The sequence below is a fragment of the Heptranchias perlo genome, chromosome 9 (assembly GCF_035084215.1).
Source record: "Heptranchias perlo isolate sHepPer1 chromosome 9, sHepPer1.hap1, whole genome shotgun sequence".
NCBI classification, from domain to species: Eukaryota; Metazoa; Chordata; class Chondrichthyes; order Hexanchiformes; family Hexanchidae; genus Heptranchias; species Heptranchias perlo.
Genome location: NC_090333.1, coordinates 60332621 through 60350991, shown reverse-complemented (window position 1 = coordinate 60350991; position 18371 = coordinate 60332621). Strand labels below are relative to the sequence as shown.

Sequence of the window (18371 nt, the reverse complement as noted above, 5' to 3'; positions counted from 1 at the left end):
TGAGTTACACCCATAACCATTTACGCTCAAATTTCTACGATCTTTTATGCTGTTGAAAAGTCAATTCGTCAGAAGCAGTCCCCGCCCACAAAACTGGCTACAGCCCCAGGCCGGCACGGCAGGTTTCCGCTGATTGAGCCCGTTTAGGGGTGTTCATCACATTGCGCCTAAAATTTCGGCTGCACAGGCATCCCTGGTCACATTAATCCGTCATTAATGACCTGCAGCTGCAGTGACCAGCAGTCAATTGAAGCCTCACTCAGGTCTGTTTCTCTTATTGATGCTACAACTACTTTAAATTCAGTTTAAGTGAGTTCAAATTCAGTCAATTGATCTGTCCTTGGTACATAAGACCTGTGACCAGTCAATTGAAACCACTGATTGCCCTATTTCTTCAGCTGCAGCAATTATTTGAACACATTTTCAGTTTAAATTAGTTTAATTCAGAAATCTTGAGGCCCCATTGGCCATGTTCCAGTTAATAATCGGTTACCATCGATAATGTTGCTTAATTGCGCTGATTCATGGGAGATTTTACGTTCGGGCTTATGCAAATGAGTTTGAGCAGAAATTTGGACGTAACTTCACTACGGCAAAAATGGCACAGCGCCCAACGCAATCCTTGGCCATTTTCCCAACTGTGTCCCTAGCGGAAACTCCAGCCCGTAATATTTTCGTAACAATTATTTTGTGCTTTTCTCCTCCGCTCCTCCCCCCTCCCCAAGATGTTTGTATCAGAGCAGTACTGTATTAAAAAGCTTCTACAATTCTTACCTATAAACATCATTTTCAATTGGAACTAGGTCATATACCATGGCCTGAAAGGTTAGCTCATGCAAGATAGTCGACACTGGATCAAAGCCACGGTCAACGATCAAAAGCTGTGACTGTGTTTTTCCCTGAAATGTTACACGTCACAAAAGAGTTATTAACATATAATATAAATGCACCTGCAGATAAATAATCAGCAAGTACCACCCGCCACCCCCAACCCTTAAATTTCAAACCGCCTTAGTACAGGACTCATTGTGTGATTCTGTACATCATCCAGTCCTGATCAGCTCTATTGCACCTTGTGCAACGTCACACTATCACAACCATATTTAAAGTGGAACAAGTGGCAACGAGAGAGTACGGCAGTCCGCTTTCACACACTCATCAGATCAGTTGGTGTACTGTTGGGATGTCACCCATGACAGAATGTGAAAGAAGTAGACATGTTTATGCTCATACCATTTGTGGTTCTGCTGGGGAAAGGTCTGAATGATGGGGACACTATGGCTCATCTACAGTTAAGACAAAGTAAGTTTGGGTGGTCATTTGGAGTTAGGCAAAGGTTGTGGAGCCAAACCACACTGAAACTATGGTAGCACCAGCCTCAGTGGTAAGCTCAGCCCACATAGCACTAAAGGCTCATCAGATCCCAAGTTGCTACAATGACGCCAGACTGCACAAACCTTTGCATGCAAGGGAGCTGATATGCTGCAAGAGACAGTCAACCAATAAGCTTGTCCCAGCATTCTTACCATTTAGCACAGTGAGCAAATGAAAACTTTCAGACTGAATCACAATTGAGTACCTACAGAGTAGATAGAGAGAATCTTTTCCCATTGGCAGAAGGGTTAAGAACCAGAGGACATAGTCCCCTCAAAGAAAAAGGGTGGCACTGCCAAATCTAGAGCCCCCTGGTTGTCTAGAATTTACAGGGCAAGATAATGAAGAAAAAGAAAGCTTATGACTGTCACAGAAAACTAAATACTGCAGAAAGCCTAGAGGAGTATGGAAAGTACAGGGATGACAAAGGAAATAAGGAGAGCAAAGAGAGGGCATGAAAATATTTGCTAGTAAGATTAAAGAAAACCCAAAGATGTTTTATCAGTACATTAAGAACAAGAGGATAGCTAAGGAAAAGGTGGGACCTATCAGGGATGATAAGGGTAACTTGTTTGTAGAAGCAGAGGATGTGGGTAGGGTTTTAAATGAATATTTTGTCTCCGTATTCACAAGGGAAAGGGATGATCCGGACATAGTAGTTAAAGAGGAGAGGTGTGAAATATTGGATAAGGTAAACGAGAGGGGAAGTACTAGAGGGACTGGAATCCTTGAAAGCTGATAAATCACCAGGGCCGGATGGATTGTTTCCTAGACTATCGAAGGAAGCCAGGGAGGAAATAGCGGATGCTCTGAGGATCATTCTCCAATCCTCACTAGATACAGCGGAGGTACTGGAGGACTGGAAGATTGCAAACGTAATACCATTGTTTAAAACGGGTACGAGGGAAAGGCCGAACAATTATAGGCTGGTCAGTCTTACCTCGGTGGTGGGCAAACTATTAGATTCGATACTGAAAGATAGGATAAACTGTCACTTGGAAAGACATGGTTTAATCAGGGATAGTCAGCATGGATTTGTTCAGGGAAGGTCATGCCTTACAAACCCGATTAAATTATTTGAGGAAGTGACAAGGAGGATTGATGAGGGTAGTGCAGTGGATGTTGTCTACATGGATTTTAGTAAGGCATTTGACAAGATCTCACATGGCAGACTGGTCAGAAAGATAAAAGCCCACAGGATACATGGAAATGTGGCGAATTGGATCCAAATTTGGCTCAGTAACAGGAAACAAAGGGTAAAAGTCGATGGATGTCTTTGAGAATGGAAATCTGTTCCCAGTGGTGTGCCACAGGGCTCAGTGTTGGGTCCCTTGCTGTTTGTGGTATATATTAATGATTTGGACTTGAATGTAGGGGGCATGATTAGCAAATTTGTAGACGACACAAAAATTGGCCGTGTGGTTGATAGTGAAGAGGATAGCTGTAGACTCCAAGAAGATATCAATGAGTGGGTGGAAAAGTGGCAAATGGAGTTCAACCCAGAGAAGTGTGAGGTAATGCACTTAGGGAGGGCTAGCAGTAAAAGGGAATACGCAGTAAACAGGAATGTATTGAGAGGTAGAGGAAGTGAGAGACATTGGAGTGCATGTGCACAGGTCCCTGATGGTGGCAGTACAGGTAGATGAAGTTGTGAAGAAGGAATACGGAATGCTCTCCATTATTAGCCAAGGTATAGAATACAAAAAAGCAGGGATGTAATGATGGAAACTGTATAAAACGCTGGTAAGGCCATAGCTGGAGTATTGTGCGCAGTTCTGATCACCACATTACAGGAAGGACGTAATTGCTCTGGAGAGAGTGCAGAGAAGATTTACAAGAATGTTGCCAGGGCTTGAAAATTGCAGATACGAGGAGAGATTGGATAGGCTGGGGTTGTTTTCCTTGCAGCAGAGGAGGCTGAGGGGAGACTTGATTGAGGTGTACAAAATTATAAGGGGCCTAGATAGAGTAGACAGGAAGTACCTGTTCCCCCTAGCAGAGAGTTCAAGAACTCGAGGACGCAGATTTAAGCTGATTGGCGGAAGGATTAGAGGGGACATGAGGAAAAACTTTTTTACCCAGAGGGTGGTGAGTGTATGGAATTCGCTGCCCAAATTGGTGGCAGAGGCAGGGACAATCAACTCTTTTAAAAAGTACCTGGACCTGCACCTAAAGTGCTGTAGGGCTACGGACCTGGTGCTGGAAGGTGGGATTAGAATGGGCACCTGGTTGTACTTTGAGCCGCGCGGACACGATGGGCCGAATGGCCCCCTTCTGTGCTGTATCTTTTCTATGGTTCTATAGATTTAAGGTGATTGGCAAAAAAACCAAAGGTGGCATGAGAAAAAAAACTTTTTTTACACGAGTGGTTAGGATCTGGAATGCACTGCCAGAGGGGGCGGTGGAGGCAGATTCAATCCTTCAAAAGGGAACTGGATAAGTACTTGAAAGGAAAAAATTTGCAGGGCTACGGGGATAGGGCAGGGGTGTGGGACTAGCTGGATTGCTCTTGCATAGAGCCGGCATGGATTCAATGGGCCGAATGGCTTCCTTCTGTGCTGTAAAAAAAAATTAAGTTCTACACATTCCCTACCTTTATATTGCATTGCTCATCTATTTTGTAATGTACTGCCAGCTTTTCCTCTACCAGATGTGCAAGACACTCTGCATTATTTCCAGTGGCCCTGGACACAACAACAAAAACATCAGGATGGAAGTAAAAAGAAATTGTGATCCATTTCACCTTCCAACTTTGACAGAAATTAGTCATGAATTAGAAGTCATCACAGAAGCTTACATATAATTAGAACCAAATTATTAATAAAGTTTCATCTTTGATTAATCAATTCTTGTTGGGCAAATAACACTCAGCCACTACATTTTGTTCCAATGGCCTGGAACACCCTAATACCAAAATAATGCCAATGCAAGTCTGCACAAGAAAACAGCTACAGATGAAACCACCAATGGAGGAGTCAAACAATGCTGAATCCTTAAACAAAAACAAAATACAAGATGGACAGCAAGTCAGTCAGCAACTGAAAGAGAAAGACCATGTTTGGGTGTTTTGCCCAATTATATTATAACTAAGTTATAATTTAAGTGAACCTTCATTTTTTTTTTAAATGCAAACCATCTTAAATTTTATTTTTAATTCAATTTTCCGGTATTCTTGGTCTTTCTTTAGGGTCGATTTTAACTTTTGGTGGTGACGAAAAGCAATCTCTAACAGATAGGCTGCCCACCATACATTTACAATTTGTGGTCAACAAATGAGAAACTATCACTTAAGCACTAATTGGATGCTTTAATGGGGGCACTTTAGGGTCTTTTTGGATCGATGAATTAAGTTGAGCTGAATTGGCTTCCTCATCCATATTTATCTTGTGAACTAACAATCTGTGGTCAACAAATAGGAACCAAGTCAAATAGTTGATTATAATCCATGTTCTATTCGAAAATATCTGCAATAAAAGCATGAACAAGTTTTAAAGTTCAAACTTTTAGTAAGAAAGGTACTTAACTACAGGTATTACACATAATGAAACTGTATAACTTTGAGTTAAATCTGCTCCTCCGTAAGCTTCACAGGAACGGCATCTCGCCCGCTGACTCACCATTCAAATAAATGGAATGGCCTGAAGTTCCTGCACTGACCTGGATACGAACTAATCTCGCCAAAAAGAGATTTTTTAATTTTAATTTTTTTTTACTTTTTCTTTGTCTCTTTCATCTCTGACTCTTAATTCAATATTTCTTACCCTCTCTTTATTTCGCTTTCTGTACCTGATTTGACATTGGATTTACTATTCTAACTTACACTTCCTGGTTCAGTCTCTTCGCTGCTCATCAGATGCTTTAATCTGATTGGTCAAGGGGAAAGACAGTTGCTTGCCCCGTTCACACAGGTCCCAGATGCACTGTAGAGGAAGCCGTTTTTGGATTCAGCTCCCCATGAGAGGAACTTGCCACAAAAAGAACCAAGTTTATGGGTAAGTGCAAGTCTAACGAGTGGCGGACGCCATTTGTTCGCCACTCAGAGGAAAATCCAGGCCATTGTAACATATTTTGAATCAAGTTGTTGCAATAGAACTTTGCTGGTTTCAGATAGTCCAAATTAAATGTGTGGCCATAGAATAAATTTCGGAATCACCATCACACACAAAAAACACTGGGAACTAAGTTTTGATAGTGCAATTCATTCATCAGCTCTTTAATCAAGTAAAACAAAGAGTTCATCTACACTCTAAAAATGTCAAAATGGACCTGTAATCATTTCCACGTTCCTTTCTGTATCGCACTCCAGGATTTTCATCCAAAGTTGCACACAGTGTCACAATTTTCTCTGCCACCATCTCCATCACAGAATTTTTATCTGTTGATGTTGGACTATAAATAGAGTGAAATGCATCAGGAATGTCAAAGGTGAACACCTGGTTGAGGATAGAAGAGAAGGAAATTTTAACAGGTAAGCCTAATGATTTTGATATCACTTGCATCGACGACCAAGTTAAGGAGCTTAAAACCAATATATGTCCAAGGCTGGATGCTATATACCAGAGGATGCTAAGTGAGACTAGGCATGAATTCTACAAAGTGCTAACAGTCAACATGGAAGACTCAATGTATACAGGGGAGGTCCCATTCAATTGGAATCAAGCCAATGTGGCACTTATTTTCAAGAAAGACAATGAAACCACCCCAGTAATTACAAACCCATTAGACTTTCATCAGTAACTGGCAAAATAATGGAATTGATTACTAGGAACAAATTTAGTGATTACACATATGAGCATAAAATATAAGTGGCAGCCAACATAGTTTCAGAATCGGCAGATCCTACTCAAATATTTTTGCGTATTTTTTACCCTTCTTATTCTAGATTTTTTGGCTTCCATCTTTTTGATTACTCTCATAGGTGAGTCCCAACACCTTCTGACCTTGAAAGTATTTTCATTAGCCCCAATATCTGCCCAGGATAATGTACAAAAAGATCTTTGTTTATTATTTTAGCTACTGGTATTACCCAATGCCTCCAAAAGACCTTCCTCCCATCTGCAAAAAGAGCGGAGCGTAACATCAGACTTTGACTATCGAGCAAATTTAGTTAACAAGAGATAAACAAACAAATAAATAAATAATAGTAGTCTAGAAATTTAGAAATGCTATCTAACCTCACGATAGGAAAATAAATGTTTGTAACTTTATAATAAATTACTGTCCTTTTGAATTAACATTTTATTTATATGTTGATTATTTTCTTCTATTTTTCACCACTTTGGGAATTACATTGGAATACCTAAGTTTCTCTTGGATTTGAACAACTCAATTTATTTAAATAGTCCTGAAAACAATAGCCAGGGCTTCCTTATCTAACCATCAGCACAGAATAATGCACAGTGCCCACTGCCATGGCAGCAGTCAGAATGCCCTCTTTTACACCAGTCTACCGTACCCCTAGTATTTGCCGATATTACCTGCTACAAACCCTGGCTCATGACCCCTATTAACGGCATCTAGTGGCAGCTTTTAAGAAAGAAATATTCTCAGGCTATGGGTGTCACCGGAGAGAATGGCATTTATTGCCCATCCCTAGTTGCCCTTGAGAAGGTGGTGATAAGTCATCTTCTTTAAGCTTTGATACCATTGTGTGGCTTGCTCGGCACTTCAGGGTCAACCACATTGGTGTGGGACTGGGGTCTCATGTAGGCCAGACCGGGTAAGGACGGCTGGTTTCCTTCCCTAAAGGACATTAGTGAACCTGTTGGGTTTTTACAACAATCCGTTAGCTTCATGGTCACTTTTACTGGTACCAACTTTTTATTTCCAGATTTTTAAAACTGAATTCAAATTCTCAAATGGTCATAGTGGTTTATTAGTCCAGGCCTCTAGGTTACTATTTTTTTTATTCATTCGTGGGATGTGCGCATCGCTGGCAAGGCCAGCATTTATTGCCCATCCCTAAACGCCCTTGAGAAGATGGTGGTGAGCCGCCTTCTTGAACCGCTGCAGTCCGTGTGGTGAAGGTTCTCCCACAGTGCTGTTAGGTAGGGAGTTCCAGGATTTTGACCCAGCGACGATGAAGGGACAGCGATATATTTCCAAGTCAGGATGGTGTGTGACTTGGAGGGGAACGTGCAGGTGGTGTTGTTCCCATGCGTCTGCTGCCCTTGTCCTTCTAAGGTGGTAGAGATCGGGGGTTTTTGAGGTGCTGTTGAAGAAGCCTTGGTGAGTTGCTGCAGTGCATCTTGTAGATGGTACACACTGTAGCCACGGTGCGCTGGTGGTGGAGGGAGTGAATGTTTAAGGTGGTGGTGGATAGTTCAGTAACAACCACTACCATACTCATGCAGAAGATATAATGAATTGCATACCTCCATCATGCATTATTGAGCACACCACAGCCATGCTGAATCAATGTTTCAGATGCTTTGTTAGGTTGGAGGGGGTGTCCTTCAGTACAGTCCAGCCCAAGTATCAAATATTACCACGATGTGCTGCGTTCTCCGCAATCTCTTCACGTGAAGAGATATTCACATGGAGGCACCACAGCAGGAGCCCTTTGATGAACAGGTGGAGGATATCACTGTGAAGCCTGAAGAAGCAGAGGATGCAGTGGAGAAGACCTTTGGCATCTGCAAGAGCCATATAGCATCCCTTGATAGAGGCTTGCACTTTGTTATATCTTTCTTCTGCTGCTGTCACTGGATACCACAGAAGGGTTATGCGCCAGGGTTGCAATGGGTCAAGCAGCAGCCCTGCGTGCCTCCTTTTTGCCTTAAATTAATAAAAATTCCCAACATTACCAAAACCACCATCTATATACTGAAGGCACAAGACTACCTCTGCAATGTCAATGTTGTTCCCCCACCCCAAAATGAAACTACTGTCAGTGAAGGTGCTAAGTCACACAAACAATTTTCCTTTTCCAATATTTTCAATAGCATCTCCCAAACCCGCGACCTCTACCACTTAGAAAGACAAGGGCAGCCGACGCATGGGAACACCATCACCTCCAAGTGACACATCATCCTGACTTGGACATATATCGCCATTCCTTCATCGTCGCTGGATCAAAATCCTGGAATTCCCTACCTAATAGCACAGTGGGAGCACCTTCACCACATGGACTGTAGCGGTTCAAGGCAGCAGCTCACGACCACCTTTTTACGGGCAGCTAGGAATGGGCAATAAATGTTGGTCTTGCCAGCGACGCTCACACCCCAAGAATGAATTCTTAAAAATATGTATAATTTATACCACTTAGCCTGCTTAATCAACTACTACATCTAGCTGCTCTCCCATACCTGCAGTCCATGAGGTGGCTGGTAGCCGTGAGTGTGAGACAGACTCGTGGGCCTCAGGTGGCTCTTCACCTCTTTGAGCATGCCATCACCACCCCCCCCAACCCACCCACCCACCCCCCCCCGGCCAGCTGGCCCTACTTCACGCTGCAGCACTTCTACAAGTGCGGAGACAGCCTGCCCCTGCCCAGAACCCGCCACTTGGGATGTCATCAGAGTGGCTGCCTGGACTGGTTTGGATCCATTGCTATCATGAGAGGGAGCTGCATCATCTCTGGCACTCCACTCTTACTCCTACATGTGGTCTCCATGTCACTGTGCCCACTAATCTGTAAGGCAACAGACACCATTGCAGCAATGACACTGGTGAAGCCCCTATTAATGGCATTTATCATTTGGCAAGCTGTCCAAGGAGCAGGTAACACTACAGTCCAAACTGTATGGCAACAACAACAACCTGCATTTATATTGTGCCTTTAATGTAGTAAAACTTCCCAAAGCACTCCACAGGAGCGTAATCAGACAAAAATTGACACCAAGCCAGAGAAGGAGACATTAGGACAGGTGACCAAAAGTTTGGTCAAAGGCTTCTTATGCAGGGAAAAGAATTGTGAACTGGGAAAAGAGGTAGGTTTTAAGGAGCATCTTAATGGAGGAGAGAGAGATAGAGAAGCGGAGAGGTTCGGGGAGGGAACTCATGAGCTTACGGCCTAAGCAGCTTAAGGCACGGCCAATAATGGTGGGGCAAAGAAAGTTGGGGATGCACAAGAGACATTAATGAGGGATGTAAAGACTAGCATTATGGCCTCTGCTGTGGGGAGATGTACTGCAGACGACTCTGGAGGTGTTATGTGCCTCCGAGGCTGACTGCACAGTTCTGTTCCCTGCATAAGAATATCATATTGTTGACTCCTCCACACTGGTCACCACGTGATGAAAACTTATAGGAAAGTCCCCAAATGACTAACAGTCAAGTTCAGCAAGCATTCTTTTTTTTTAAATTGGGGATCTGAGGATACAGCACCTGCCCTCATCAGCTGCAACTAGATGGAAGATGATCCCCTGAACAGTGGCAAACTAGGAAGTGATGAGTGCATTGTAATGTACATCCATGGGAAGTTGCAAAGATAGGGAAGGATTCTGTGGGTTGCAGAGAAAAGTGCAGCACACACTTTGTTGGTTATGTCCATTAAAATGACATTTGAGGGCAGCCCTTCAAGTTGCCACTTCGTGTGAGGTCATGAAAATTTTCCTGTACCCGGGTCAGTTTGACAGTACTTACAACCCCTGCCACTTTGGGCCACAGCTTCCTATGCCCCAAGTTCATCACGTGGAAAAAGGGCTTCTCTTTTTATTTGCACCTCTTGTGACATTAGGTGAACTCATCATCAAAACTACAGAGGTGAGTGGGGTGCTTCTGTTTCCTCTCCTATTGCTGTCTGCCATCTTCAAAAGCTGTAAATTGAACTTTTCCAGATGGAGCCAAAAATAATGGGCATCCCTTTAAAGTTGCTAGAGGCCTTTAAGGCTTTTAGCAGCACAACAGCTTCCCACCTCCTTACTAAGCGAGCGCACATGGACGCAAGTCCTGCCTGGTGCTCTCCGACCCCATGCTCATTGCCTAAATTAAGCAACAGAGGCAGGTTCAGGCACTTCTGTTTCACGTAGGTAGGGCAATACCAAGGACAGAGAGGAACATGTTCAGGCAATTGGAAAGGTGGTGGGGGGGGGGGGGGGAAAGGAAGATCGGGGCCATAGTTACACTGGAAGTGTGGTGGGCCACATGCTTATCATCACTTAAACTGCAGGAATACCCAACATTCCACAGCTTGTATAATGGAAACTGTGGCAACAATTGCAGGGATTGCCCCTCATCTCTTCTGGAGAAATTAAAGGTTGTGGATATGCATTGACACTCCCTGTTTCTAAATCTAATTGTCTAATTTTTTTGAAGTTGATTATATGGTTGTCATAATTACACAAAGGCATTCTTCCCTCCCTTTGTTCCCCAACTCACGGAGGCACTCTTCTTCAACTCCCTCAAAATGGCACTGTTCCGCTTGTTCCCCTTTAGTTTATGCTGGCACCTCCTCTTCCTCCCCCTCCTTCTACCCCCACCCGCACCCCTCCCCTCCCCAATCAATTCACATTCACATTCTCCAGATTCCCTCCAAGATGCTGCTCCTGGGCTCTTCTCACCCCTTCCAGCTACCTCCTATTGCTGCTCCAGTGATCAAAGGTCACTGCACATTCCTGATGTTTTGAGAATTCCCACCTATGGCATTCAATCTCTTGGAGCAACAACAGACTATAGAAACCAGACACAGCACTGAAGGGTGAAACCAGAAGCTGCACTGGGGAGTGGGGGAAAGCTGGAAGCTGGAGCACTGCTGATCTTTGTCCACAAAGGCAGACGAAAAGACACCGCCCTGAAAACGTGGGCAACTGACAGGCATCTCAGCCTCAGGCAGATTTCACAATACATCTCTCGATACAGAATTTCACACACATCATTAAACTAATTGCTTTGTTTTCATAATCTTTTATGACATTTTCTGTCAACTATAACGCCTTTCACATACAATGCTAATATTTAATAAAGCAGTCATAGAACTGGAAATCAAACAATAGAATCCTAGAAGAGCATTGTTATTGTGAATAATATTTCAATTATAACTGAAATGAGTTTATTCCTAAATAATTTGCATTTCAATGTACCTTATTTTGTCTCCTACAAATTAATTCACTTCAGCCACAAGAGCTAATCTTTGATCTTTATAATTTAGTAGAATTTCCTTTTAGGAATCACATTACTTGACAAATTGTCCCAAGTCAGTTAGTGCCAATCATTCTTGCATCTGTCAACTCACTCGAAACCAGTGATGTACAGAATCAAGCAAAAGAGCAGTTGGCTCTCTCAAGCACACCCATTTTCAGAAGCACCCATGCTCTATTTTGTGACTTTTGATTATTAATCTGTTGAAGCAGCTTCCAATTGATGCATTAAAAATTATTCCCTTCCTCCTTCCAATTTTGTGTGGCAATTTTTCTTTGTAGGGTTAAAAATACCCTACTGAATAGCTACTTCAAAAACGCCATTGGGCAGAGACTTAGGAAAGAGAAATAACAGGTCACTTTCCCTTCCCAAGCAGAGAGGATGATGTGCAGCAAAGTACCTTTTAAAAATCCGTTGAATGTTTCATTTGAGGAAACAAGTTGGCAGACAGATTGATGATACAACAAAAATCACCCCCCCCCCCATCTAGATGTCCCATGAGATTAAAGTGAAAAGAACATTCATAGGATCATTGTAACTGAGATCCCTGTGAAACGTGGTGTTACCACCCACCACTTCAGAATCTGACGGTGCAATATTCAATTTATGGCAGCATTTTATTTTGATGATAGTGTAAAGGATCCACAGCTAAAATGTGAAACACAGGGAAAGAATACATCACAAATAAACAGCAAAAATATTAGATGTTGATACAACAAAGGTTCCCAATTATTTAAATAGCAAAATATTTTCTCACGATTTGAGCCTCTACTTCCTTGAAACACTGAACTGCTGCTATTCAAAGCTAGAACTGAGATATCCGGGAAGAATTCAGTTTTAGTACTTGAATGGCAGTTACTTCAAGATTTCTGTAAGCTTACCTCAGAAAATAATAGGCCGGAATTTGCTGACAAAATAATGACGAGTTAAAGGTGCACGCCATTATTAGAGTGTAAAAAACCCAGCAATTTGTGGCGAGGAAGAGATAAGTCATAAGTTGCGAATTGGCACAAATTGCTGAACGATTTGCCGTTAGCCTCGCACAAATTGGATCGCACCGTCAACCTCCCCATGAGTTTCAAGAAATTGCTAGATTAAACTCGCCGCAGAAAGTTAGGGCTGGTACTTCACGATGTAAGGACCCTTTTAGTGACGAGATTTATGTTCTTGCAATGCCACTCAACCTCGGAGGACTAGAAAGGGAACAACAGAAACTGTGGAGTCTCATTCCTGCAGGTAGTAAATCGTTCCTAGAGGTTTTATTAAATTTGATTTTTTTTTTCTTACTTTTCCCTCTGTCTCTTTTTTCCTCCCTCCTAAGCCAATCTTTTTTTCCCCTCTCTTTATTTCTCTTTCTGTATCTAATTTGACTAATTCACCATATTTCCTTCTCAGTCCTTCAGTCTATTTCTTTCTCGATCCTTAAATTTAATTGGTTAGGGAGATATAGACTATTGGTCCCGTCATTCACCAAGGTCCTAGGTACCCTGTTAACCTCCCCTGCGCCGTTATCAACTCATAATTCCAGCAATTTGCGGCGCGAAATTAATTGTAGCTGAAGGGTGAGGGAAAATCCAACTCATTGCGCACTAGCAAATTCTTGGCCATTAACTGCAGGTCATCTTAAAAGGACAGTTCCAGGATGAGGCCTGACAATGGCCTGATCTCCAATGTGTGAAAAATACATTGCTGTAATGTTAAATTTAGCTTTCCTCACTAAGATTATTGTCATCCATCCTGCCACATTCCTTTCACAATTCGGATTGCAATCTCTTAAATGTGCGCTCTCACATCCTATCCCAGCACTGCCATTTCCCTAAGGAAACTGCTGCTTCCCTCCCCAATACTTCCACTCAATGTAACGAGGCTGTCACCACTTCCTTTTCATCCAAATAAACTTAGTGCCAAAGCAGCCATATGTAGCTCCGGATCCCAAACACTAGAGGTTTGTCTTTTCTCCTAGAAGACAGGCCAAGCTTGAATCCTGATCTTGGCTAATGTTCATACTTACACCTCCTGCATTGAATGAGTTTGCTAGTCTCTGTCAGGTTGGCCGCAGAAGGGAAGACAAAATGGCTTTTCCTCCTCATTGACATGTTAGATTAAAATTAGGTGATCACAGAATATGAAAGGCAGGGCTAATTATTCTGGAAAACAATTAATGGGTTTGGGGTCTTCTGGGACTTATCTGCTCACTTTTGAGGGATTGAACAGATACTTCCTGAATTGACTACAGGTCTCTTGTGTTTTTTCTTATCTTTCCCAAGGAGGTGTGTGTGGGGTGGAGGGGGGGGGGGTGGTGGTTGGTGAGGAAGGTTCAATGGGATGAGAAAAAAATGAGGCAGATACACATAGCCCTGATGGCTTCTTGGCATCCTGGATACATAAGAAGCAACAATCAGATCTATCCAATTAGCCAACCAAGTAGCAACACTGACAGTAACTGGAGCTGTTCACAGATTGGAGTACACTCTGTATTAATTGAGATAAGTCTTGTGCACAGGAAAGCAAATATCATGGCAAAATTAAATGGCCACATAAATAAATGAAAAGGCAGAAATGTTTAGTGGAATGTACAAGGGCTAAAAGATAAGTAAATGGCACAGAAAGTCTTGAATGCAGCACCACTCAAATTATAACTTTAATGCCTTTCTCGTTATTGACTCTACTGAATGTGTTGTGCTTCCAAATGCATACTCAAACCAAACAAGCAGGTGCAAATGAACAAATATGCAACAAATCTGAAGTATGTGGGTTAATTGAAGTATGAGAAAAACCAGTAAATTTGCATTAATGTAAGCCCTTTAGGAAGATTTTCACAATGCGTTACTCATCTTGTATGTAACCTAGCTGCCTTGTTGCTGTTCTTGGGTAAAAAGTGAATGGTTGAGAGCAGTGAAACAACCAAACAGCAAAAACAAGAACAAAACAGACTTGTTTATAGAGTGCTGCAATAAACACCACAAATTTGAACGCAAGCTATTTAGCACAAAAAATATTTTTAGCACAAAAAATATTTTTAAAGTACCTGAGATTCATATGAAAGAAAAGAAATGTTAACTTCTTTGCAACTTTTAATGGCTTTTGAGCACGTTGTCTTTAACTGAGTAAAGAGGTTATCGGGACAATCTAGAATTTAAAAAAAGGTTATTTCAACAAAACTGTTTATCAGCCATTCTGCACTTCAGAGATGAATACATTTCTTCCTTAATATGAAGATGATTAAACTAGGAATGTCAATATATTGAGGCAGTGGCACAGAATATGTCTATACCCACAGTTACATACATTGACTCTGCAGCAGCAAGTACTGAACAGAGACGAAATTATTTCTTCTCACTCTGAGGAGGTTTACATTAAAAAATGCCCAGCCACCCTGGGAGATTGGCTATGGAGTAGCACTGGCAGCGGCCTTTGCAAGAAGAGGTAAATTCAGCAATGAAAGGCTCTCAGTGCAGAGCCTTTCTAGATGGGAGCACAGATTGGAGATAGAGCTTTAACACTGAGGCCCAGAGTACAATACAGCTACCCTGCAAGTGCCCTGCTTTGGCATTTTTCTAACTAGAGTCATCCAGGAGAACAAGATACCCAAGATTTGAAGCAAAGCAAAGCAGCTTGCCAAAACTCAAGAACGACCATCAACTTGCAGCAAGTTACTGCCCCATCTCTTTGCTAAACTGCAGGTACAAAATACTTGAAAGGCTTATCCTTCAAAGAACTGTCCTCACTGTTGACGATGTCCTAAGTGTAGGTCAAACAGGTTTCAGACCAAACCACTGTAAAATGCTGGCACTACCACCTACATCAAGAACGTCTTCCAGACCAGGCAGAAGACAGGTTCCAGTATTCCTGGTTCTTACTACTGCATGTGACATGATCTAACATACAGGCCTACTGTACAAGCTGTCATTGGTCCTACTACAATGGGTTGTCACGGCTGTGGAACTTCTGCTGTTAGGGCTTTGGTTCCAAGTTTCACTTGAACAAAAAAAAACAGCTCCTGGAAGTCCCAAAATAACTGGCTACCTCAGGACTCAATTCCAGCACTGACACCTTTCAGCCTCTTCACAAATAACCTTCCCAACACCACTGCCAGTCATTTTATTTATGCAGACAACATCTGTCTGGCAGTCCAGGACCAGGATTTCAGTCACCTAGAAGAAGTCCTGAATGCTGACATGCGAGAGATGGCCAATACTGCAAAAGATGGAGACTTAAACCAAGAGCCAAAAAGACAGTTTCCAGCTGATCCATCTAAACCACACAAAGGCCAACAAACAACTCAACATCTTCCTGAATGGACACAGCTGTATCCAGCTGTTAGACTTTATTTTCAAGGAACATTTTACCAAGACCTCGTTCAAAAGAAACTACCTGATCAGCAAACTAGCTGGTTCAACCTGGGGAAACAATGTACAGGCACGAAGAAACTCTTGGCTTGCCTTGTGTTATTCTGCAGCTCAGTATTGCTCCCCAGTGTGGCTCAGCTCTTCTCACACAGGACCAGTAGGCACTCAACTGAATGAAACCATATGTATAATAAAAGGTACGGTGAGACCAACCAACCTGGCCTGGCTGCCGGTCCCGTACAACATCGACTCTCCATGACATCAGGCAACAGGTCGCCTTGCAGAATCTGCTCCTCAAGATGCAGGCTATGCTTCTATTTAAATGTATTAATTCCACCAAACCACCGCCTTAGCTCAAGGCACCCCGCGTGGACAATTCTTTAAGGGTCCTAGATGTCACATTCAAATGGCGTTCTAGGTGGCAAGAACGAGCTTCAAACATAGCCTATGCCTATTTAGTGACAGTCCAGCCCCCTGGTTTTGACCTTCTACACTATCTGTGGGTAAAGCTGAATCGCTTCAGATGTGGAATGATCAGACGCACTGCAAATGACTATAAGTAGGGCCTTTGTGACTCCCCACTTTGCCACAGTGGCCAGTTAGAAGATGTAGGCCATGTACTTGCAGGCTGCACCCATCAGCATGGGCGGCTTGGTCTCCTAATGGACTTGCACAAAGTCCTTCACTCAGCTATTGAATGGTTAGAACACTTAGATTAACACGGCTGACTTGACAGGCTACATAAATGCAACCGCGATAAAAAAAACTAAGGCTCAATCCTCCAATCTGTACTCCTGTCTATCAAGGCTCGTATTGGGAGCTGAACTGAAGTCAATATATTAACACCGCAGCAAATAAAACTGTATGCTTTATTCTAACAAAACTAAATGAGGCTCAAAAAACCAGGGTAAGTCCTTTTCATTGTCAAAATTCTGGGAAAAAAATACATTATATCTTTTATACAAAGACTATAAAAACATTTATTATCATTTACCCTTAATACAAATCACTGTAGGTGTCAGCCAAACCTTTAGAGCTCATTTTTATTCAGAAGAAAATGCACTAAATGGTACATCTTGCTTATCAATATTTCCTTTTCAAATTCATTCAAAATCTCAAGGTCTATAGAATTGAATTCACAAACCTCACTTTTATTCCAGTGCTGCTCATACCCTTCTGTCAACCTATTTATTTTAATCCATGTTCCCATTTCTTTGCATATATAGGTATACCAAGTTGCTTATAACAACAGATCTTGGTGTTCTGATTTAGGATTTATCCACCAATGAGACAGCAACTCAAGAAAATCACCCTTTCCAAACCACCAGGCCCAAAAAATTCAAACATTAAACCAGTACTGACTTGCCCAGGCTTTGAAGGTGGCAGTTTGAACATGCCTGGGTGAAGGCACATACAATGTATCACCCTTATTTAAAAAGGGTAGTAGGCAGAAGGCTGGAAATTATAGACCAGTTAGCCTAACATCTGTGGTGGGTAAAATTTTGGAGTCTATTATTAAGGAGACAGTAGCGGAACATTTGGATAAACATAATTTAATAGGACAAAGTCAGCATGGCTTTACGAAGGGGAAGTCATGTCTGACAAATTTGCGAGAGTTCTTTGAGGACATAACGTACAGGGTGGATAAAGGGGAACCAGTGGACGTAGTGTATTTAGTCTTCCAGAAGGCATTCGACAAGGTGCCACATAAAAGATTATTGCTCAAGATAAAGAATCACTGGATTGGGGGTAATATTCTGGCATGGGTGGAGGATTGGTTATCTAACAGGAAGCAGAGAGTTGGGATAAATGGTTCATTCTCGGACTGGCAACCAGTAGCCAGTGGTGTTCCGCAGGGGTCGGTGCTGGGTCCCCAACTCTTTACAATCTATATTAACGATTTGGAGGAGGGGACCGAGTGTAACATATCAAAGTTTGCAGATGATGCAAAGATGGGAGGGAAAGTAGAGAGTGAGGAGGACATAAAAAACCTACAAGGGGATGTAGACAGACTGGGTGAGTAGGGGGAGATTTGGCAGATGCAATACAATATTGGAAAATGTGAGGTTATGCACTTTGGCAGGAAAAATCAGAGAGCAAGTTATTATCTTAATGGCGAGAAACTGGAAAGTACTGCAGTACAAAGGGATTTGGGGGTCCTAGTGCAAGAAAATCAAAATGTTAGTATGCAGGTGATCAAGAAGGCCAACGGAATGTTGGCTTTTATTGCTAGGGGGATAGAATATAAAAACAGGGAGGTATTGCTGCAGTTATATAAGGTATTGGTGAGACCGCACCTGGAATACTGCATACAGTTTTGGTGTCCATATTTAAGAAAAGACATACTTGCTCTCGAGGCAGTACAAAGAAGGTTCACTCGGTTAATCCCGGGGATGAGGGGGTGGACATATGAGGAGAGGTTGAGTAGATTGGGACTCTACTCATTGGAGTTCAGAAGAATGAGAGGCGATCTTATTGAAACATATAAGATTGTGAAGGGGCTTGATCGGGTGGATGCGATGAGGATGTTCCCAAGGATGGGTGAAACTAGAACTAGGGGGCATAATC

The 18371-nt window shown here is 42.4% G+C and overlaps 1 protein-coding gene across 1 annotated transcript in view; it reads right to left on the bottom strand.

Moving 5' to 3' along the window:
* Nucleotides 1-18371, bottom strand: part of stxbp3 (syntaxin binding protein 3) — a 54974-nt gene that overhangs the window by 20447 nt on the left and 16156 nt on the right. Inside the window, exons 6-9 of the mRNA XM_067990605.1 lie at nt 14483-14583; nt 5641-5807; nt 3968-4058; nt 775-899 (exon numbers count right to left, since the gene is read on the bottom strand). Of these exons, the coding sequence (XP_067846706.1) occupies nt 775-899; nt 3968-4058; nt 5641-5807; nt 14483-14583 (484 nt within the window). The remainder of the gene's footprint in view (nt 1-774; nt 900-3967; nt 4059-5640; nt 5808-14482; nt 14584-18371) is intronic.